The following is a 24,820-nucleotide window of genomic DNA, read 5'->3' on the forward strand; positions in this document are numbered from 1 at the left end:
TTTCCCATTTCTCCCCCTCTCTCTGTTAACGTCCCGTCTCTCCTCCCTTTTGTCCGAGGTTGAACGACCCCTCTCAGCACAAGAGCATCATCCGGGGGAATAGATAACCTTTTAGTCCATCCTTTTAATCTCTCTCTCACCCACACGTCCTCTCTTTGTCTGTGTATTTCTGTCTCCCTCTATCTTCTCCATCTGTCTCTTCAGTCCCAGCCAGCTGCGTGTGAATGTGCAGCACACTCAAATTCCAAAGTAACTAATAAAAGACACTCCAATTACAAGCCCTCATTTCACTCCTCTGCTCCCTCGGCTTAATTAATGTTAGTGAATAATACATTAAACGTGAGTAAAAGCTTTTTCTTCCTCACGGAGATTGTGGCTTCTGGTCACGCAGGATCCTCTGCGAAGTGCTGGTGTCGGCTAAATATTTGAATTATTTTGACCCTTGTAGGCGCTTATCATCTGCTCGTCCCTGGGCAGCCGTACAAGAGTGTTTGTTACTGACGGACTGTTGGATCAGCTCCCTGGTGTGAGTCCGTGTACAGTTCATCGCCCCCTCTACCCAACGGACATTCAAGCACCACTCTGTTCTGATGTTACTAATCCTGCCATGGTCACACGTCTGTATATATATATATATATAACATGCATCACAATGTCTGTTCATTTTAACTTAGCAAACAGGAAGAGAAGCATGTTCAATTACATTGTTCAATATTGCGATAATGACATGGAGCTAGAACTCTTCTTTTCTATGTCTGTCTGTTCTGCACATCCTTCCTCAATCCAAAATAAACACAAAAAGCTGTTTATTTTTTTACCACTTAATTGACACCAAATAATCTGAAGGTAGCTGATAGCTAGCTTGGGCTTCATCTGATCGCATCAAAATGGTTTGAAAGCATGGCCAGGGCTCCATCGATGTGGTACAATATTTGTATGCTGAGTGAGAAAGTGTAGTATGTTTACATTAAAGACCCCTCCAGGTAAAATCAAGTGTTTAACCTTGTAAACATCTCCACGTGGTGTTCTTCATGTGCTACAAGACGTATCAGGGACAACATAAGCAGTCATCTCCATGGCTGGGCCTGTCTGCTTTTAAACTGCAGTGTACCAAGGACAGGCTGAACAACACGTTTTCAGATTGGCAGGGTTTGTGATGTCACAAACCTAGAGAGCCAATCCTGTTAATGGACGGGGTGATGCTACGCATATCATTATGTGCAACCTATGAGAACCACTTCAGCGATGTCAAGCCAGCTGTAACCGTCATCGTAATTTTAACTCACTACTGACTACTAACGTTAACGTTACTACTACTAATAACTACATTTCAAGCTAGCTAAGGTTCAACAAGTTGACACTAAACGATGGCAGAGACGTGTTTTGTTTTTCACGGGCGGTTGGAAATTTGCATAGTGGGCGGGGACTATGCAGGTTGGGAATTTCTAATGAGGGAGAAGGAGGAGATGCCTTGGGAGGATTTTTATAAGGTAATTAAAAATATTTTGTAAAAATAAAAAACATATCAGACACAATTTATTATTTGAAAGAGAGCATTCCATGTCTTAAAACATGACTGGAGCTGGTCTTTAAGTAATTTCTCGTATTCATTGTGATACATCCAGACTTGATGTGTTTATTGCGAAGTTATACAGCAGTCAGTTAGTTTAGTTAATGTCTGAAATGTAAGGGCTGAAGATTGTGTTGTAGTTGGTCCTGCTGGCGGTGAAGCAACACATGACAAATAAGAGGCACAGCAAAACATCAGATAGGAAGGATGAATGTGTTCAACTGTCTTTAAACATCACATTTACTAGACTCTCGACTGATATTGGATGTTTGAGGCCGATAGCAGAATAAGGGGAAAACTTCATCAGTAACGCTCTGCTGGACTGAATATGTGATAATACCACCTCTTAATCACTCTGCACTATATATGCTGTAAAAGTAGTTTCATATCGGCGCATATCTGAAAACATGTACACTGACACTGATGTATCTACAAAAGCCCAATACTGACCGATATTTTCAGGCAATTGATACATATCGGTTGGGCTCTAACAGTAATGAGTAAAAGTGAAAATATTTTGCATTGTTTGCATCAGGAACAGTTGCATTTTCTACATAAGGATATGAAAGCACAAAGAAGTTCTGTGTGTGGGTATGACGGGCGGTGAGAGCTAGCATAGAGGGGGTAGGCTCTGGGACGCCGGTGCTAACTGTTGAGCCTCCCCAAGGTGTCGTGGACCTACACTTGACGAAACACTGGTGAAGGGAGGTGCCCAGTTCATAACCCTGTTGATGTGCTGCCTATCGCTGCCCATCGAACTACAAGTTTGAGTTGTGGGGGCCATTAAAAGCCATGTGGTAGGGTAGGTAGTATCAGCGTTGTCAATACCTGGCATTAACGGAGCCTGCGTCTGTTGACGATGGCAATGCTGCTTGTGTGTCACCGCAGCCCACCATAGGTTAATTATAAGTATTGGGATGAGGGCATAAGGGGAGGGGTTTCTTCACTGAGTGCTTATCATTATCATTAAGGCAAAAGTATGTGTTTAATTCAAATTCAAAAGAAAGTATATCACCACCACTTTTCAACCCAGATGTGAAGTGTTTTTCGGGATGATTAAGGCCACTGAGGCCACACCTGTGACCTTGAGAGGCTGTTAATATGTTTACACCGGAAAACTAAACTGATGGATATAAGTGATGAAAAAACAAGTTCAGACTTCTCAGATCCTCACCACTAATGGGGCAAATATGTCAAAGTCTGGCCTGAGGGAGGTGTGATAGGACACTGTACAGCTGGCGTCTAAGGACATCTTGTCAATTTGTCGGCCTCAGCTCTCCCACATTTATTCAGTCAACACATTTTCTGAGCTTTAGCTGAAGGTATTCAGCGATATAGGTCATCCTTTTTTGTGTTGTTAAAAGTTTTTTCTAATAAAAGGAAGAAAAAAAAGGATTTGGGGAAATAAAATTATATCCCTCGGCTGTCTGTGTCTGCTTGATTGACAGCAGGTGGCTGGATAAGAACCAGACACAAAGCTAAGAAATTTGCATTGAAGCCTTCATGTCACGAGCAGAGACATCAGCATCTGATCCATACAAAGTGACATTTTCATGTAAATGTACATGCTTGTCAACGTGCAGCTCAGCAGCTAATGAGCTATCCAGCCTTCACACTAACCAAAGCAGTGAATGTTTGTTTGCCGGCTTGTTCTTCAAGCTGCAGAGTGGGACTAAATGTGTGCTCGTGTCATAGAACAAGAAGCGTACCTGTAATAGCCAACGTGAGTTGTGGCTCTGTTGTTGCCTTGCCGGCAGCTGTCTGGTCTGCTGTGCCTGTGATGCAACGCTGCCATCACTGCTTTGTGAAAGATTTGATCTCTGCCTCTTCCTACCTAGAAGAACAAAAAACAGAGAGTTTAACTAATGCAAAACCATGGAGCGCCATCATGAAACCTGAAACCATAAAATATACACCCATCAGCTTTGACATTATGACCACCTGCCTAATATTGTGTAGGACCACCTTACAACACAGGCACGGAGGCATGGACTCCACTAGACCTCTGAAGGTGTGCTGATGTATCTGGCACCAAGACGTGAGCAGCAGATCCTTCAAGTCCTGTAAGTTGTGAGGTGCGGCCTCCATGGATCGGACTTGTTTGTCCTGCGCATCCCACAGATGCTCGATTGGATTGAGATCTGGGGAATTTGGAGGCCAAGTCAACACCTTGAAGTCGTCGTTGTGTTCCTAAAACCATTCCTGAATCATGTTTGCAGTGTGGCAGGGCGCATTATCCTGCTGAAAGAGGCCACTGCCATTAGGGAATACTGTTTCCATGAAGGGGTGTACTTGGTCTGCAACAATGTTTAGGTAGGTGGTACGTGTCAAAGTAACATCCACATGAATGGCAGGACCCGAGGTTTCCCAGCAGAGCATTGCCCAAAGCATCACACTGCGTCCGGCGGCTTGCTTTCTTCCCATAGTGCATCCTGGTGCCATGTCTTCTCAAGGTAAGCGAAGCAAATGCACCCGGCCATCTACATGATGTCAAAGAGAACATGATTCATCAGACCAGGCCGCCTTCTTCCATTGCTCTGTAGTCCAGTTCTGATACTCACATGCCCATTAAAGGAGCTTTTAGCGGTGAACAGGGGTCAGCATGGGCACCCTGACTGGTCTGCCGCTATGCAGCCCCATACTCAACAAACTGTGATGCTGTGTGTGTGACACCTTTCTATCAGAACCAGCATCAACTTTTTCAGCAATTTGAGCTACAATAGCTCTTCTGTTGGACCCGACCACACGGGCTAGCCTTCAATCACCACGCGCATCAGTGAGTCGTGGCCGCCCATGACCCTGTCGCTGGTTCACCGGTTTTTCCTTCCCTGGACCACTTTTGGTAGGTACTGACCGCCGCAGACCGGGAACACCCCACAAGAGCTGCAGTTTTGAAAATGCTCTGACCCAGTCGTCACCTAGCCATCATATTTTATCCCTTGTCAAAGTCGCTCACAACCTTACACTTGACCATTCTTCCTGCTTCCAACACATCGACTTTGAGGACAAAATGTTCCCATGCCGTAATCAATGTTATTCACTTCACCTATCAGTGGTCATAATGTTATGGCTGATCAGTGTACATTTCTCATTTGTCCATGTTGGCTTCAGATTCTCAGCAAAGATGAATAGAGAAAGGAGGACATAAAGCATTTATACTGTAGTAGAAAAACAATCGTAACAACTGTGAGATTAAAACATAAAAAAATGCTTGTTCATGAGGTAGCTCTCTCTTTAATATCATCAGTATGACTTTAATGGATTTACAGGATTGTTGCATCAATGTGAGGTCAGGTATGTAATCCAGTGGATTATCCAGAAATAAACCTCCTGATCTGGTAATTTAATCTATAAATGAATGAATATCATGATTAAAAATTATATAAACTGTAATAGCAAGTTTTATTCATATCACTCATTCAGAGCTGTGGAGAAAAATATCTATTTTCTAGTCCTAGTTACTGAATTTCTGAAATTTTAGCCAATGACTATGTTAAATAGACTTTCTGGAGCAGCATGATTTATGCACCTGTTTGATAATAAATACTTAAACTGTGATGGATTATTGTGTCCTGCATCACATCATCAACAGGCTTCATTTTTAATTGAATTTCTGCCTCCAATATCAGCCCATGTTTATCCATTTAAGACACACCGGCTCGTCTACATCTCTGCTGTCGGCAATATTGTGTACTTCAGACATTCCACATTTCCAGTCTGAATATTATTACTGTTTATCTCCGGCTCCACTGTAATTAATCACAGGGATTACAGCGGCACATCTGTGTCGAGGATGTGGAGATTAAAGGATTAAACCTGCGTTATGATAATATTTTACCTTCATCTGTAAAGTGAGGGAGTGTGCCTTTAAATGCCGCCATGGTTACGATTCAGGGACACACACACACACACACAGACAGTGGTATTGGCTGATGAGGACCCTTGCTGCGTGCATGTTTGTGTGTGTAAACGTAACAAAGGACGCTACTGGCCACTCTTATGTAACTGATGCTAAACCGTCACCATGGCAACAGAATTAGCCTCTCTCTCTCTCTCTCCCCTCTTCTCTCCCTGCTTTATCATTCTCCATTCTCACCTTTGTTCCTCACCTTGTCCTCCTCCTCTCTTAGTTTGAGTTCATTATAAATGAGTTTCACTGAAATGAAAAATGCAAACCCACTCTGTGCCTCTTTTTTTTTTCCCTCTCCCCTGCAGTCTACTCGCCAACTGCTTTCCTCACCCCTCCTCCACCCCCCATGTCTCATTCCCCTCAGGTCTCTTTCATCACATCTCTCTCTCTCTCTCTCTCACACATTCGCCCACGTTTCCCCAAACCTGTCAATCCATCATTAGTCATTAAACAACAGCTTAATTAGCAGATTAATTATTTCCAACATGCCTCTCTCCGTCAATCCCTCTCTCCGCTTCCCTGACCTACAGTGCGATACATTTAATTAACGGGAGATTCAATGCAGAATATTTTCTGTTTATTCTTCCTTAACTTCCATCTCTTCTTCCTCTCCCTCTGTCTCACACTTCCACCCACCGTCCTCACTACTTTTTGGTCTCCCAGCTGCTCTAATCTTCCTTAACACACTATCTTCCTTCTGCTTTGTCATTAACAATAAATCTATCATGGCTGGATTCAAATCTAAGAAATGATTCCCTTCCTTTATGTTACTCTTCCTCTCACCCTCAGACCTGTCAGTCACACATCTCACTTAATGCTGGCTAATAACCGTCAAATGTAATTTGTCGTTATCTCGCAGGCTTTTGTCCCTCTCCTTCATGGCAGCTTTACCTTCGAGCATGATGATGTGGACGTCTGTCAGAGAGAGAAAAGAGCCATGGAGCCGTAATAAACAGCATGTACTGATTTTCTGCTTCCTGCCACCCTCCTTTCTCTGCTCGTCTTTGACTCACTACTTTCTGCTCAATGTTCTTCTACCATTTTCTCTTTTTAGTCCTGATATTTGCTCTTTCTCGCCTCTGATCTTTCCTGATTTTTTCATAAGAGAAGTCAGGCGAAAATAGCCTCGACCAGAAGAACGTGTGTACTGAGTTTAGAGAGGGATGGCTGACGTATAGGGTACATCCACACTGTGATTGTGAGAGGTCCAAAAAAAGCACTCATCATTACATACACTTCATAATAAGATTAAAATGTGGAGGGGTTTATAGAAAAATAACACACAGACTTTTACAAATATAATATAAATCGTCACTTTTGTGCCTCTATACATGTGTGTTGGTGAGTGTGTTCAGACTCTTGTGAGACCCTTCCCTCTGCATCCATTCTGTTGTTTTGCTTTGCATGGGACGTTTTCAGGAGGGGCGCTGTTGTGCATCCCTGAGCCAATCACAGCGTGAGTGTGGGAGTGGTTCAATTTAGCAACTGGGCCCCATTCAGACCAGAGAACATGGCGAAAAAGTGATGCAGAGTTGGCCTTCTTTCTGTTTGACAGGTAGGCGCCTCAAACCGGGTAGGACAAGCTAACCGGCAGTTAGAATGCTAGTGCAAAGCTAACCGGGAGTTAGCATGCTAGCGCAAAGGTAACAGGTAGTTAGCATGCTAGCACAAAGGTAACCGGCAGTCAGCATGCTCGCGCAAAGGTAACCGGCGGTTAGCATGCTAGTGCAATGGTAACCGGTGGTTAGTATGCTAGCGCAAAGGTAACCGCATGCTAGCGCAAAGGTAACCGGGGGTCAGCATGCTAGCCAAACGGTAACCGGCAGTTAGCATGCTAGCGCAAAGGTAACCAACGGTTAGCATGCTAGTGCAATGGTAACCGGTGGTTAGCATGCTAGTGCAATGGTAACCGGTGGTTAGTATGCTAGCGCAAAGGTAACCAACGGTTAGCATGCTAGCGCAAAGGTAACCGGGGATCAGCATGCTAGCGCAAAGGTAACCGCATGCTAGCGCAAAGGTAACCGGGGGTCAGCATGCTAGCGCAAAGGTAACCGTGATGCTGTCGGTGTTAGCTCGACGGGGTGGGCGTGTTCTCACACAAGGAAGTGAGAGTGAGCTGGTGACGAAGAGCTCAGGGGGAGGGGCCAGAGTTTGACTGTGTTGTTGACAAAATGTAAGGAAAAGGACTAGTGTGATTTAATCTGTTTGCAGCACTTGAAACTGTTGCTTTGGGAAGTTTAATAGGATGAGAGAGAGACTTTTGAACAAAGCAGAACATTTATGTCTTCTCAAGACAGAATATAGTTCTGAAATAAATGTTACTTTTCATCTAGTTTGATGTTTTTGACAAGAAACCAAGATTCAATTTAACAGACCTTTCATAGCTGCAAAATCTCTACAGTCTACACCTGTCCTCTGTCACAGTATGATACAGAAGCTGTTCAACAATTTAGTCGGACTGGCCCAATCCCAATCTCCACACTCACAGGCTCACAGACTCTGAGGCGCGTTCCTGCTCAGTGTGTGTGAGTGCTTAGTGCTGTCCTACTGTCAAATCATGGAGTGTGTGAGGGCTCTAATGCTTTTCAGTGCCTAATGGTGCACGTTCTGTGAGTCTGCATATCTGCAGACTTTCCTGTGGGACTTGAAATGAGTTCACTGCAGTCTTGGTTACGTGAAGAACTTTATTGTTCAGCACCCAACTAAATGTAAACAAATGTTTGTATATTGAAACAGTTATTCAATAAAGTTTGGGCAGGAAAGAAACCAAAGCAAGCATGGATGTTAACATTTATGGCTTTTCTGACTTTTGATAGTTACAGACAGCTAAAACATACAAAGACTGTAACGTAAGACACAATTACATGCTGGAGATCGACTTTCTTATTATTTAATGGCACATTTTGTTTCCAGGCAACATCTGATGTCATGATAGTGTCCCAATTAGACCATATTGCGATTTCACTAAAATTAAGATTAATTGTTCAGCCCTAATCTGAAGCCCTCACGCACTCACACACTGCACCCCCAATGTCAGTAAAATCTGTTAAGGTTCAGTGCTTCAGGGTGGAGATGGACATTCAACAAATGGAGCTAATATTCACTTCCTTAAAATATGTCATTAGTGTTTGGTGGTGTTATATATTTCGAAAAAGAATATGTGATTTCCATATTTAGGAAATACAGTTGGCACTACTTTTTGTTAACTGTTACAGTGGTCAGTGTACCTGTTTATAGGTCACGTGACACGTCAGCGGAGTGATATCTGAAGGACTGATTTTACACTTGAACAGTAAAAGTTAAGAATATTATCTGGTGGTTCAACGCATCATTTATTGCTGATAATGTAAGTCAGGAAACATAACCGGATGGTAAACTGTTACTGTTGATGATGAAGACAACAGGGCGCTATTGGAGTAGACAATATGGATACTGTAAAAATCCTCTATTGCAGTATTTATTGTTTTATGTTGCAATAGATATCCAGTATGGTTTCATGTTAAAAAAGCACCTCATTATACTATGTAAATATCTTTGTTGATTCATATCGACATTGCCCACAAATAGGCAACCACAGTGACAGACTAGGTTGGTTGACTAATTTAAATCATCACAGAATACAGCTGTAGCTGTTTTTGTTTTTCCCATTCATTTATTTCATTTTTTGGTGTTGAAGATTGTCTGATCTATGTCTCATTTTCCCTTGAATACACCCCAGATGAATACTTGTTACCGTGGTAATAACTAATGGAGATCCAACTTTAATACATAAAACAAACAAATAATACAACATAACGTCTGATTTTGCAGTCGACAGTTTTAATTTCAAACCGAGCAATAAATCAATTCCTCTCCTCAGGCTCCAACAGAGAGGCCACCACAACACCGTGACCCAGGAGCACAAATCCTCCTTAAAGCCCCCACCCCCCGAGGCGTTTACCGACACAATCCACACTGCAGGTATTTACAGTCACTGAGGTAAGTGTGTGCTTGTGCATCAATTGCCATCAATATCTCAGTGGATGCACGCTGTGATTGTGGGTAAATGTCACACATCTTACATCATCCTGGAGGAACTAAACCTCATTAACAAAGCACCGGTAACTATGGCAATGAGCATCATCGGCGACCCCCGACGTAACTTATGCTAAAAAGGCCAAGAGGTTGCTATGACAACAGGGGGAAAAAAACAAGAGAAAGTTGGAGATGGTTTCTTGAAGCCTGCATACATTCGCAAACAGCTGCAGGCAGACAAACAAAACACTTTAATTTATGGTAAAACAAAATTATGGGATTCGACTCCCAGTCTCTTTCTATCATCATCACTGCTCTCAGCTCAAAGTCCATCCCCCAGCATGGAAACACCATAGACTATGAGAAAGATGGACGACATGACAGCTCCCTCAAAGTGAAGTCAAGACATCTCTATCGCCCCCTGCTGTCTGGCTGCAGTATAGGTCATAAAGCCCGCCTCCTCCATGTTAACAGATGGGACATGAGTCAAACTATAAAATCTAAATACACGCCAAATACATTTTTCTCAAACATGGTTTCTGTCATTATAGTTAGTTCTTATCATGCTGATTTATGTCCAGGTGTTCATTTTTCTGACAAGTTTATTTTTAATTGGTTATTTGATGCTGCAAAAAGGATGATTGACAGCTCTGTTGACAAATACAGCTCCTGCAGCCTGCAGTTTCTAATTAGCAGAGTAGGAAACGAGAGGAAACGTAACTAAAACAATCACTTGTCATTGAAGCTTCCACATCTGTGAACGTCTGCTTCAGACTAACACAAAAAGCTGTTCTGCTGTTAAATAGGCCCACCTGAGGGTTCTTTGCAGTTTTAAATGTGTGTTTTGGTTAGCAGAAGGGGCGGGACATCAGTACTGCGGCTCCACCAGCCGATGGCTCCGAAGGCAGAGATGGCAGCGCTCGCTTAGGGGGTATTCTTGCTTCACTTTTGTACAACCAGAGGAGGTGGAGATGCACCGTCCATCTTTAAATTCAGTCACTGGTCCACACACACAAACACACATACACACAATGTGAGTCTGTAGTGACAGCCGGGCTACAGCTTGTTAGAGCGAGTTCTCATGAATGCTGATCAGGAAAAATATCTGAACATTTTGTTCTGCAGAAGAAGCTGCTCCACACTGTCATCTCAGAACATCCTTTATTTTGATTTCTGTGCCATCTCTTTACATCACTTTAACATCTCTAAATTCATCTTTATGGTTTACTCTTTCCACATAAACACAATCCCACTGCAACACGTGCCTCCTGCTCTCTGCATCGTCTGTGCTGCATCAATCTGTTTGTGTATGGATGTCTCATCCCTGAGGCCCGTCTGTGCCTAAACATCCAACAGCCTCCTGCCAACTGTGTGAGCTAATTAGAGGATAAAGCAGCGAGAAGCGTCTCCTCTCATCATTTAATGACTGACTGCCACAGAGCGAGGTATTATACGTTAGAGCCGGACAGATCACTGACTGCAACACCTACGCAATGAAACCAACACTAAATTAACCTCAGTTCGTTTACATGTGAGGCAAACATACACAGAGAGAAATATGAGCTGCAGAGGAGAGTAACCAGACTCAGGCAGAAGCCCAGCGGAGGCTCCTCCTGTGAAAACAGATGATATTAAGTTAATGTTGTAAATGAATTAGGATGATTCAGAAAATGGATGGTTGGATAGAATTAACTAATTCAGTCTCAAATAAAAAGAACAGATACATGAGTTACAGAGGGGTCATTTGAGGGAAAATATAATTACAGTCTCATTACAGTTAGTAATGTAATACAGTCAGATTCATAAATGGATGGATGGTTGAAAGGGAGAAATGAGGCCAGCGACCTATTTTTAGGCATTATTGATTAATCTGCCATTTATTTTTTAGAAAGCAGTAAAAATGTGCGGTGTGTTTTCAAGGTGACATTATGAAACTGTTTGATTTGTCCAACTAACAGTTCAAAGTTCGAAGATTAAATACACAACATTAAAGAAAGAGAAGCAGCAAAACTTCACCATAAAGAAGCAGTCATAGTTACTTGTTACTTTTCTGTTGACCGACTAATTGATTAATTGTCACTCGTTTGAGCTCATTAGTTGAATTGTTAGTCAAATGGGTGTAAAGACATGCAGCAACACAGCCTGCACTAAAAGAAAAACAATGGTAGTGCCGCTGTGCCATAAATAAATGCTTAAAACTTGATTGGAATACTAAATGAAGACACTAATTATTGGAACAAAGTCAGGGGCATGTACTTAACGATATAATCTCTAAGTTCTCAATTTGTTCTCTTTGGCGGCACCTAATGGCAACAAAAGGCGCATACGTCCCAGACAACCAGACGTCTATGGTTAGTTCCCTTTGTTACCGTGGTAACTCTTGATTTTCCTCGCTGATGGTCGCTTTCCTTTTTTTCTATTTGCCTTCATCTGAGCGTCAAATTTGTTTCTTTTTCTTTGTATTTTCACTTATTGTTGAAGTTGTATCTGTAGTCATCAATCTTCTCTTTGTTTGTTCAGCCATAGTAGATTACTGTTTACTCACAACACTTGCAGAGAGCGGAAAAGCAGCCGCTTAGCTCCGCCTACCCTCTCTGGCAGATCAACCACTGCTGGGTGATGGAAAACGTGTCACTAACTGGGCACCACTTGAGAGTCGCCACAGACACCCAGTCCATAATAATACTAAGGTTCAGATCAAAATCAATTAAAGTAGTAATTTCTTTGAGCCTGATGAAAATACTTTTTTCAAATATAATAAAAGACAAATTTTGTTGCAGGTCCTGAAGGAGCTAAAATGTGACATTAGCATAAACAGCATTTATTGCATGTGCGGTTTGAGGAGCATGATATCAATAATAAAAATAATGAAAATCAAACAAAGATCGAACATAACCAAGGACTGAAAGACTCAATGAACTGTCCCCTCTCGTGACAGATATGTATTTGCAGCATTGTAAATCTATAATAAACACAAAGGAAACGTCTTCCTTGTTAAACAGGATGTGTTTTTCTTTCAGCTCAATGTACAATCAATGAAACGCAGGATCCGTTTCCCACAGTACTGATGACACACAGACAAGCAACCACCCACACATCAGACCTCACACACACGCACGCGCACACACGACTACATTTATCAAAGTGGACGCTGCCTTTTAAAAAGATACCGACAGACAGACGGGAAGATGAGGAGATTTGGAGCGTTTGGAGAAGCGATGAGCAGCTAAAGGAAAATGCAGGAGGCTGACATCAAAGCGTGACGGGATGAAAAAAGGAGAGAGAACAGCCAAAGTGTTGGACAGCATCTCCAAAAAATGTGATCTTTCACTGACAAAACTCTTACACAGCAGCTTCCTGTCTGCTTCTGTTGACTCATTTTGTTCTGCAAAGGTACACCAGTAAATAATAGATGCGTGCATTTTCCTGTTTGGTGCATTTTCTGTATTTTTTACCAACAGCCATGAGCGTTTTGGCAAAAACTGATGATACACATGAGAAAACGAGAGATAATAAGAGAAAGCAAACTGACTAAAGGGCTTGTTAGTGTGACAGAAACGCTGGAGCTGCAAAGAAACCAAAACAATCCTTTTTTTTTATGATTTAGTTGTTTGGTGCGGACGAGAGGAAGCTTGCAAAAAATGATCCAAAATTCCTCCCGGGCATCAGGGGAGCGGGCTAATCGGATCTGGAGGAAACATTTAGCCTGAGTTATGGCGGCTCAGAGGAGCGTTTCGCTGCAGATTTCAAACCCGAGTTTCACTTCCTCATCCCCACAAGAGCCATTTAAATGTTTCATCATCAGTCAAGTTTAATGAACAATGAATAATGGCACAGTTTGTCTATTTTGTGTGTTTCTTTTACCGTCTCGCTGTATTGATTTAATTAAACATGCCATTTTGGAACGGAAAGTAAACTCAATAAAAAACCAACCATTAAAACAGCAAAAAAAATTGTTTTTCTATGACAACTTCAAAGACGCCTCGTTTGTTTTCTCACAAGCCTCCACAGGCTGATCAATAAGGGAGCACACACACACACACACACACACACACACACACACACACACACACACACACAAGCAGTGATCCCCAGCTAATTCTTTCTTTGAACTTAAAGCAGAAAAAAAACTTTCTAGATTCAACATGCAAAACCTCCCAAAATAGCTCCACAGTGCCCACTTCAATCAGCGCTCACGCACATAACCGCAAATAACACAAAAACACTACTGATCCAAAAATAAGCCCATTATCTCCTGATCAATCACAGCAACAACAAAGACAATCAATTGTATTGATGTAGATGACAGCATTGCTCAATTAGCCAGCGCTTCTCACCGGCCGGAGCCAAATTACGCCTGTGATTTTATCACCTACAGAGCCTGATTCGTCTCTCCCGTGGGACAGGAGCACTGTGCGTGTTTAAATGAGTCTCCACATGACGAGAGCACTGATGCCGAGATCTGAGGAAGAGAGAGTCAAACGACAAAAGTGAGAGCGGGCGTACTTGGCTGCTTTTACAAGTGAGAGAAAGACGTGTTTGGTGCAGATATAAAACAACTCTCTACCGAGGTCTTCAGGGCGAACACTACCCGCTTTGATTTAATGAAAGCTTGTTAGCTTGTTAGGATGCAGTCGAATAAAACCGCAGGTAAAACATGTGGTCTGTCCTGTGGTGTCCCAGCATGTAGAGGCTTTTAGCTACCTTTGATCTTAACGTTAAGGTGGTTAAAGGTTTCAAAGTAGCTATTCTGTGTATGACTCGGCAGCTCCCTCCAGCTCTACGTGGTTTTTTAGTATTTCATAGCTAAATGTTTGTTTTTTTTAGCAGACAACTTACTTGTTTTGGTTCCCTCTTGTTGGTCTCAGGCTGCTGTTTCATTAAAGAAGCTCTAAAACAAACAGTACAATACCTGCCTGGCAACAAACGGAAGACTGACTGGTGGAGACCAAAACAGAGTGGATTCAGGACAGGAATTTGCCAGGTGGTCAGAGACATGACTACTGTTGCTCCATGTTAGCTTAGCATCATCAGACTAATTCAGAAATGTGAATTAAACTGGAACCTTTCAATTTATTTCTGATTTCTACGGCACGTTTTCATTGGACGCAGACCAAAATGCATCCGGATGGTACCACCAATCAGAGCTTTAAAACATGTGATGAAGCGCTAACTGCTAGGCTAGGTAGCTAGTTCCAAAATCAAATTATACATTATGCTTGGCATGACATTATCAAGTAGCCAACACCAACGTAACGTGAACTAGCTTCCAGTTCGTTAGGTACTGTCCATAGCAGATTCCTTTGTTTCAAAGGTGCCTCTACGGTACTCCGGTCATCAAATCAGACACACCACATTTTAGATAAAAGGCTGTGATTGGCCCGTCCTGCTTCAGGGTGGACGGGAATCAGTTTGATCAGGAGAGGGAATGGGTGGACAATGAGACGTCTCTCCCTGGTCCCTGGTCTAGCATCCATTCTGTTGGAGGCATTATTGAAGCAGCTGTGAGCTGCAAAGTTCACCGCAGATTTTGAGTTAAGGTCTGTGTTTGCAGCTTTTCATTTTTTAATGGACCCAACTGTCTTATTGCAGGTTCAATATAGGGTGATGTGTGGAGCTCATATATAAAGCCACCTCACATCTGCATACATTCACAAGATTGCCATGCGTCTAAAGGACGGGAGGAAACAAAGTCAGTAAGTGCCAACAAACAGCTTCGAGTGTGATCAGACACTGGTGTCGACAGGAAGTGCACAGTTGTTGTTTGGGTTGGGTTTTTTAATCATCATCAACAACATCAAAGTCAATATAGTCATCATCATCGTCATCCTAATCAACATCCTCAAAGTCATCATCATTAATAGCATCAGTATCATTAAGGTCAGAGGTGTTCATCAAAGAGCCGGGTCTTTAGCTTCTTCTTAAAGGTGAAAGGGACTCTGCGGACCGAATGGAGCTTGGTAACTCATTTCACCACCTGGGGACTACTGAGGAGAAGAGTCTAGTTAGAGACTTAGGGCCCTGTTGTGATGGGAGTAGCAGGCGCCTTTCATTGGCAGAGCGTATTGGGCGGGACGGAGTTTAGATTATATAAACTATAAACAACAGCTGTGTTCTTCCAACATTTTATTATAGATTGAAGCTTTATTCCCTTCTGATTTTTTGTAACAACAAAGTCAAAGTTAATAATATCAGTTTGGTTTTAACGTAATCAATACTGTCAACAATCAAAGTCTGAGAGCAAAGATAAATGCACAAAAGTCTGACAGATAGAGAGAGAATAGGAAAAAGAAAAGAGTGAAGAGATAAGACAAACAAATGGATTTCCAATCAGAGAGGGACTTGCTTGTGTGTGTGTGTGTGTGTGTGTGTGTGTGTGTGTGTGTGTGTGTGTGTGTGTGTGTGTGTGTGTGTGTGTGTTTTACGGCACTATGAGCACAAAGGTCTAAGGTTCAATGATCAAAACATTACTCAACTCCCCCATGCACACAAACATACATAAAGGAAATGAAGCAGTTTTTCCTACTTTTCCCAATCGTCATGTCTTAAGGACACCAAAACCTGCAGCAACAATATAACACTACACTGTATATTACACTGCATCTCACACACACACACACACACACACACACACACACACAGACACACTCACACACACACAGGCCCGGCCAGCATTGCTAATCTTCTTAGTAATCACAAGGTTCGACTGTTAGAACAGAACAAAGTTCACATCGTCATCAACAGAGGAAACATTTCTGCCAATGAGAGAGAGACGGGGAGGAGAAGAAAGCGACAGATAAAAACACAAAGACAGAAAAGACGAGGGAATCACAACTTTTACCTGTGGGCTGAAGCAATCATCCTTTTCTCCCTGAACTATTCTGTGGATTATCTCACTCGGCGAAGCTGTGAAACCCTGATGTGACTCAACGACACGGACTGAATTTAAAGTATGAATTTTAGTCTTCAAGTTCTGTGCCAAAACATCACCTTTGACCTCCACTCAAATCCTAGCTACTGAAGATCAGCACATAACGACTGTCAGGATGTGTTAGCTCGCTGGTAATATTCGGCACCAATCTGCCAGTCATTTCCACCCGCACCCCTTCAAACCTGCCTCTTCGGGGGAACCTGAAACTGTGAGTAAATCCACAAACTTTTTGTGCCTTTAATAAATGAAGACTTTTTCCTTTTAGTCTTGTTAGCTGGTTTTACTTTTAGGTTGCTTGTTATGAGAAATTTAGAATCTTAATTAATTTTGTACATGGACATATGGTATGTTTGAAACTGTAAAACTAGCCGACAGCTTTTTAATGCCCGCTGCTGTCCAAATTTTAAGGATATGAGACCTCATCACACCCAGAAAATGATACTTGCTTTTTTAATTAGGACTGGGTAATGTAGTTCAAATTATTTTCAGGATAGAAATATAGAAATCTTAACTCTAAAGCAACATTAGAATATATAGTATTACCACTGAAATGATGCTGATGTTCCTTATATGTGTCATCACTACTTAAACCAGCAATCTGATATTTGTACATTTCTCCCTGGTTTCCAGTTATTCACTACAGTTCAGATCAATATTTTATGTGAAACTAGTGAAGATACATAATTTTCTTAAATGTTTTCCAAGGATTAGAGGCAATGTGTTTCTACCTCTGACAGTTTTTTGGTTGTTTAAAGCTCCTGTGAGGAACCTTCAGTTTGTGTTGATTTTGGCGCCCCCTGTGGACAAAGCTGTACCTCTTATCTCTTTGCTGATTTTGTCCTGTACATGCTTAAGTGGTGTTTTTAACAAAAAAATCTCATCCTGCTTTCTTTAACAGTCCTATGTATCACTCACTTAAAAGTTTTGCCCTGAAAATGTAAACAAAGACAGTGTGTAGTTAAAAATAACTATATAAAAATCATCAATCTTGTCGCTGATGCTTTTGTAGGTCATTTAGGGAAATCAGAATTAATTTCAGTCTGTTTCATAATCAGTGAAAAACTGTGTTAAAGTGCTAATCTCAAAGACCTGAGTTTCGTTCTCTTTGGTGACACCTATGGCGATAAACAGTAATTGCGGGAGCACACTTCCTGACAGTGTCGCATGTGTGACGTCCACAGTTTGCTCCGGTTGTAACTCTTGATTTTCCTCGCTGACGGCCGCTTTCCTTTTTAGACAGTTTGCCTTCATCTGAGCGTCCAATTTGTTTCTTTTTCTTTGGATTTTCACTTATTGTTGAAGTTGTATCTGTAGTCACCGATCTTTTCTTTGTTTGTTCAGCCATAGTAGATTACTGTTTACTCACAACACTTGCAGAGAGCGGAAAAGCAGCCGCTTAGCTCCGCCTACCCTCTCTGGCAGACCAACCACTGCTGGCTGATGGAAAACGGGTCACTAACTGGGCGCCGCTTGTGATTTTTTCCACGAATGTCGCCACAGACAATCAATCCATAATAATACTACATACTGCAAATGCAAAGGCTTTCATCAGTGGGCCATAGGCTCAATCACCATTGTGTTACCATTCGGCGATAGATAGTGACTGAACAGACATTTATTTACATGAAAATCTTCGAGATTATTACTTTAAATAATCATATTGAATTCATCATATCATCACATTAACCCTGACCTCCTCTCCTCTGTTAGTCACCTCCCTTGCAGGAGCAGCATGGAGGTGCTGAGCGGCCCCTGGGCTGATCTGGCTCTGCTCCTCCGACAGACCATCATGCAGACAGACAAAGAGACAGATAGCTTTCTTCCTCTCTGGCTGTTCGGCCTGCTGCTTTTTCTGTCCGTCTGTCTGCTGCTGCTGCAACTGATCATCTTCCTCAGCTGGAAACTCAGACAGGGTAGGCATGTCATTAACTTTTCATGTCCAGCACCGTCCAGACTATGTTATATTTACTCTGGCGCTGTGTAGCTTAATGGATACTGTAGGGAGATTCTATAAATACATACACTCATCACCGCATTGTAACAATGTACTCTATGGGGGGGATGACATGGGCTGCATGTCACAATCACTAAAGCTGCCACTGCCCTCTATCTATGTAAAAACATATTCCTATTGCAGAAGAGCTTCCACAGCTCCATTGTAACTTCACACACGCAGACAACCAACAGTGTCTCGTATAAGTCTCATATTCACACTGTCTTTTGAACACCTGGCAGCTCATGCCTCTCCCAGGTAGAAAAATACCTGCAGGCCCTGAAGCTATGCCACACTCTGAATAATGGAAGACACCCAAAATAGACTACAAGAAAAAAACAACAACTCTAATAACTCGGTAAAGTGACGTTTTAGGTTGAAACTAAGTTTGACTGTGAAGTTCACTGATACATTAATAACACCGGGATGGTTTGTGTAAATGTTTTTCTATGTCAGTGTAAGTGTTAGAGAGGGTTTTCATGCTTTGAGGACACTAAAACCTGTCCTCAAAGCAGGGAAACCTTGAAAACGTGGCTTTCGTTTTATGTTTGTTTTTGCTCTATTAACAAATGTGTTCTGGTGGGTGACCCTGAACCTTCTGTGCTTTGCTTTGACAGAAAACACAGGTACACACACACACACACACACACACACACACACACACACACTGTCACAACAAGCAGCAAAGATCATGGGTCAACTTTCACCATCTGTTCCCACTCTTACTCTACTGGATATTAAAAAACATAGATAAATCTTGTGTGGATTAGCCCCAATTTGTGATTATAAATGTGTGCAGCCTTTCTAATAAACAAATGGTGTGTTCATAATGACTACAATTTTCGAAGTAGGACGAGGTCATCATTAAAGGAGAAGTTCGGTATTTTTAAACCTGGGCCTCTATTTTTTTTTACAAATTTGCTCGAAATGACTCATAGGAACAAAAACGTTTGGAATTGGTCCAGTAGATGTCCTCCGCTGTAGCCGTGATACAGCCGCAATGGCTGCAACATAATCCCCTGGGGCAATGGCGCCCAATCGAAGTACGTCCACTAAAAGTGCTTGTTTTTGCCGCTGACAGGCTCAGATTGTTACTCCAGGTGTCCGACAACATTACGGAAATGATCCCTACAAAGATCGTCTTTGAAATCCCGTGGGTGGTGAGATGTTACCGGAACAGGACGGTGGAAACGTGAGTTAGAGTTGGAGAGAGATTTTGGTAGAGATTGTTGTGTTGATCAGGCGCAATTGCACCAGGGGATTATGTTGCAGCCATTGCAGCCGCATCACAGTTACGACAGCCAAGTTTGTAAAAATAGGTCCCAGGTTTAAAAATACCAAACTTTTTCAGGCAACAAATGTCATGAAAAGACCAAAACCAACATACATTTGTCTGTGAACCAATGGCCTTATTTAGTTTATTCCTAGCCAAAGAGCTCAATTTATGTCCACAAACTACTTAAAACACATCCCTGAACCACAACATTGAATGACATGTTTCTTGTATTACCATAAATGAATCCGAACACTGGTCTATTTGAGTCCATTACGCACACACCACCATTTCTGCCATTGAAAACAGAGCAACATATATGCAGAAAATTACACGGAGAGTTCAGAGTTCGACTACCTTGGGGAGAAATACTTCTGTCTGCATGTGACGTTTAATCACTCGGAAATTATAATGTATTTGGTGTGTTCACTACAACAGTACTGCTATTTTAATGTAAACGTACCTGTGTGGTGGTCCTCTTTGCTTCCCTTTTCAGGTGGGGACTCCAACCTTCACCTAAACTCAAGCGTCAACTCTGAAGCTTGTAAAACACAGAAGCCCATCTTTCAAGTTTCTGATAAAAAAAACATTTCCAGCAACAAAAAGTAATTAACAGACAATTTTATCCAACAGTATTAAGAGCTAGTTTATGTGCTAGCTTGGTGTTTAGCTAACTTCAAAATGTTAGCAAAACAAAATCTGCTATAAATTCAAAACATCTATTAGAGTGGGCAGTTAGCCAACTTTAGCTTCTGTGGAAATGATCGTCTTGGAACCTAATATAATAATATTAAATACTTAATACTCAAAAACAAGCTAAACTACGGACATTAATTACCTGCGGGCACACTATCAAGTAGCGATAGCGAGAGGAGTCGATTGACAGGCGACCGCTCTTACTGCGCATGCGTGGACGATAGCTATGAGTTTTTGTTTTTATGAAGCGGTTTCCAAGTCTTAAAAGAGCTTCGCCGATCTAAAAATTGACCACAAGTTGTGTAAATATTAATAATTAGATGTCAACGTTTTTAACAATTGGAAAAAAGTGTATACAGCAAGGGAAACCGATAAAACATACTAAATAATTAAAGCTGTAATTACTTCCTTTGACCGTTTCCAAATTACGGCAGCCTAAATGTCCCAAAAAAAAAGTGCAGTGCCGAGACAATTTATCCATGTAATTTGCCTTTTGTCCCTATATCTTTATTCATCCACAGTTGAGGCAGATCTGTCGGGGTTTCCACAAGACAGAAGCGCCATCTACGGGCATCTACACAGAGGTGCAGACCTGAGGAGGCGGAGGAGTGTCGGGTAGCAGTCACGCACCTTTCAGGACTAACAGGCAGAATGAACACTTGAACTCTAACACCAGCAGGGACATACTGTATATCAGGCGAAACTAAAGTGCCTTTAGAAGATTAATGTTAAAACATTATCTTTAAATCACCTAAGATGTGAACATTACATGTATGTTGTACATATTTAAAACACTCAGGGAAATCTTGAGGTAATGAAGACAAATGCTTGTTTAAGGGTCAGATATTTTTTTATCTTATGTAAGTTTGAGACAAACTTCTGTCCCCCTCAAACTATTATCTTTTGTAACACAACCATTTAAAACGACTGTTCACACACTGTCAGCTCATAAAAGTCTATATAACAGTTCAATGTACAGGACAGTGTATCAATAAATGCACTAATGAATGAATGAAGGAACATGAAGAAAGATTTCAGAGTATAACAATCCTTTATTTAAACAGTGTTACACAGGGAAGGAGTGGCTGCGTGTGGGGAGACACAAGACAATCAAGCTGCTAGATAGAAAAACCCTACAGTGATCATTGGTTGGCTAAAAGAGGAGCGATGAGGCAGCTGTGGTCGCGTTTCCAAAATGTGTTTCTTTACAAAGTCTGGAGTAGCTAAAATACAAAACTGTGCTGGTATTAACTGACCTTACTCGTGTAACATAAGCCTTTTAAAGCTTTATACAGAGAGATGTTACTGTTTGAATTAGAGCGTATATAACGGCAGTATATATGATATTTTCTGTGTGATTTCGCCCTCCATAATGTCTCCATGTTGAGATCCCTGACAGTTTGAACATCAGCTGGCGTTGAATCATCATCTGTTGCTTGGAGCGACATTACGTTGAGTTTGTGTGCCTTTATTGTATCTTAATAAAAGTTACTGATTGTAAAACATTCGTTTCTAAGAGCATTTTTTGAGAAAATCGACCAGAAAACGCCGCTAACATTTTGGAAAACCAGACCTCGCTGCCCAAAGCTCCTGTGATTGGTCAAAACAGAGCCCAGCCCCCCTGAAAGGAGGTCAAACATGGGGGCTAAAAGTACAAAAAGGAAATGGTGGCAGAAATGATTTGTAGTGGTGTTCCTTCGATGTCCCAAAAACGGTGAAAATATTAAAAATATCCAAGAGAGCACACAATAAATCCCACCTTTAGACAACTAGATCAGCTTCACAGAGAAAAGACGACAGTTTACGAGAAAGCCTACAAAGATCGCTACAGATTTTATTTTATTTTGAAAAGCAAAAGCTTCCAAAGCTGCCTAGACTTTAAATGTTTTTCTGCTGCTTCGTTTCTTTGTAGGAGGGTCAGAGGTTAAAGCGTCCCCCTCATCTGGAATGTCATTTAACTGCATAGTAGAGGTCCAACCAGTGTTTCCCAATGAACGCCCAGACTTTATTACATCTCTTAGAAAAGTGTTTTGTTGACTCCAATTCAAAATGCCATTATAGTGTGTCCAATCGGACAGATCTAGGCAGGTACAGGTGGAATGTTTTTAGACTAATCTGTGGCACTTTTTGTTGCTAACAATCAGTTTCTGAGTCAACTAAATGCATTAAAACCAAGGACCTTGTTCTACCCCATTGAATGCCACCAATATTTACACAGAGTCACATTTTTGTTGAACTTTACTGCTGAACATTTGGGTAAAAGGACACGGAAAATGAATAAAACATGACAAGAATCCATTTAGGGGTTTCAAGAGCACTTCAAACCCTCGGATACATTTCCCTTTAAGCTGCATTTCACTGCTCTGCTGTAACTGTTTCCATGTGTGCTTGTAGTGTACCGACAGACTCTTATTTTTACTGCTTTTGTGTGAAAGAAATGTAATATACATTTTGAAATTAAACAGCATATAATCAGTTTAATGCGGAGAAATATTTGGTTGAGGTGAAACAGTTGCAGCACAGCCAGCGTGGGGGTCAAAGATAATCTTATCTAGACGAGCCGTAAGAGCCAGAATGATCTGTTATCTACACACTCTCAAACCAATCAACACAGTAGCCTTCTATCTAGACTCGCTCAAGATACTCTTGCAAGATAAAAAAAAAAATGTGTGAAGACATGCTAATTTAATCCCAGATCCTGTCGTGTTATCGTTATCGTCTAGTCTGGTCTGAAAAGAAGAAGCTGGGAGTGAAATTAAGTGCTGATCTGTGACGACAAACAGGCTCTGATGCAGAGTTAGCAAACTGGTAGCGATTCTGAATGTGGGACAGAACTGGTTTAAAGTTCATTTTGGTACCTGTGCTTGTTGTAGCGCAAAACTCCTTGCCTTGCCTTAAAAAATATTAATAACAGCTTCCTAAACTATCCGCACGATGCAAAATAACAGGAGTGGAACATGCTTCAATATTCTTCTTTCACTCCCAAGTTGTAAGTTGGTACTGCACAGCTCCGCCTCTATCTCCCAATTCCCCTTCAGTTTACAGGTCTTCTCTCCCAATCTAAAAGTCTGCTCCCTTGCTTCCCTGTGGCCCAATAGGAATGGCTAATGTCGTACAGTGGGCGGGCCCAGGGAGAGCGTTTAGCGAATGAAAAAGCTGCATTACTGCTCCCATCTAATAACCTTCATTTGTACTGTACAGAAAGTCGCATACACCAGCTTTAGAGTCAGTTCGTCTTCAGTTCAATTTACATACAGTAAATCTTAAGAATTAATCCCAGCTGCATCATTTGGCTTCTTAATTCAAGCCAAACCTACCGACCCAAATAAAAACCCATCCGTTCCCACCTACAGTAAAACCAGTAAAATGTCTTCTTAAAGTTTATTTAAAAGTGGATTGAACTGAACATGAACTCGCTCCGCCGCTCGGTAACACACGAGGAATGTGGATGAGTAAGAACTATACTTACAGAGAAAAAAAACATAAGCATAAAATTCATGAACCTGTTGTTTTTTTTTGACGGCGATGTTTTAAGTTACAGCTCCCTGTTTCCTGCAACCGTTAGCATTAAAACGTGAGAATAAGACATGGTTGGTTCTGCTGCTCACTTCACCGCGAATGTGTTTTAATGATAATAATGAGTGAGTGTTTTTGTTAAAAAAATAATAATAACATTTACTTGCACCATAATAAATTGAGGGAGGGAGCTGTAATTGTCTAAGAATGCACCAATATCACTTTTCCACTGCTGATTCAAACCTCCAAGTACAAAATTGAGTCCAAATTAATCACTTTTTGACACTTTAAAAGCCGTTTTCTGTATGAAAAAGGCTGAATTGCTTGGTCTTTTTATGCGTATGACTGGTACTGGTGAAAAAGAAGTGACTATAGAGGTTCACTTTTAGCTGAGTATAGCGCGAGGATGGGTTATCAGTACATCCCTATAGCTTTTATTTCTTGCATTACATGACAGACACACTATCCTCTCTCTTTTTGTAAAACAGTTAAAGAAAAAAAAAAAAGCACTATTAAAAAAATAAAAACATACTACAAATGTTAAACTAACAAAGTGGTTCTATTTTGTTCCCTCAGAAAGAGCGAGAATATTATTTTTCTTGATTTTTGGAGTGACGGGGGGAGGGGGGGAGGGGGTTTAGATGCACCACAGACACGGAAGAAAGACCGACCAGGGAAGAGATTGGCGACTTCCCTCAGCTCTTCTTCTCCTCCTCTTTAGTCGGTCACGGTTGGTTGTCGTAGGGTGATGGAGGTCGTTTGACGTCAGCAGAGAAAAACAGTCGCGATGGGCTCTTCAGCTCTGGAGTGGGGGAAGCAGAGGTGAAGGCAATCAGCCGGGGCGGTGGGATGATGATTGACACTCAGCCTTCCACTCACAATATTTCCTATTGTGTTCTCCAAACACACACAATCCT

General features: G+C 41.6%; 1 protein-coding gene across 12 annotated transcripts in view; it reads right to left on the minus strand.

Moving 5' to 3' along the window:
- Positions 1 to 21,419: 21,419 nt before the first annotated feature.
- epb41l2 (erythrocyte membrane protein band 4.1 like 2) overlaps positions 21,420 to 24,820 on the minus strand; it is a 54,282-nt gene continuing 50,881 nt past the window's right edge. For all 12 annotated transcript variants that reach the window (XM_069686173.1, XM_069686182.1, XM_069686234.1 and 9 more), the window contains one exon: positions 21,420 to 24,705. Coding sequence is in view for 1 of the 12 variants with exons in the window: in XM_069686209.1 (XP_069542310.1) it covers positions 24,700 to 24,705 (6 nt within the window). In the remaining 11 variants the exon portion in view is untranslated. The remainder of the gene's footprint in view (positions 24,706 to 24,820) is intronic.

Source organism: Semicossyphus pulcher, unplaced genomic scaffold (assembly GCF_022749685.1).
Source record: "Semicossyphus pulcher isolate SPU_LCO1_2020_fin unplaced genomic scaffold, fSemPul1.0.p SCAF_11, whole genome shotgun sequence".
Classification (NCBI taxonomy): domain Eukaryota; kingdom Metazoa; phylum Chordata; class Actinopteri; order Labriformes; family Labridae; genus Semicossyphus; species Semicossyphus pulcher.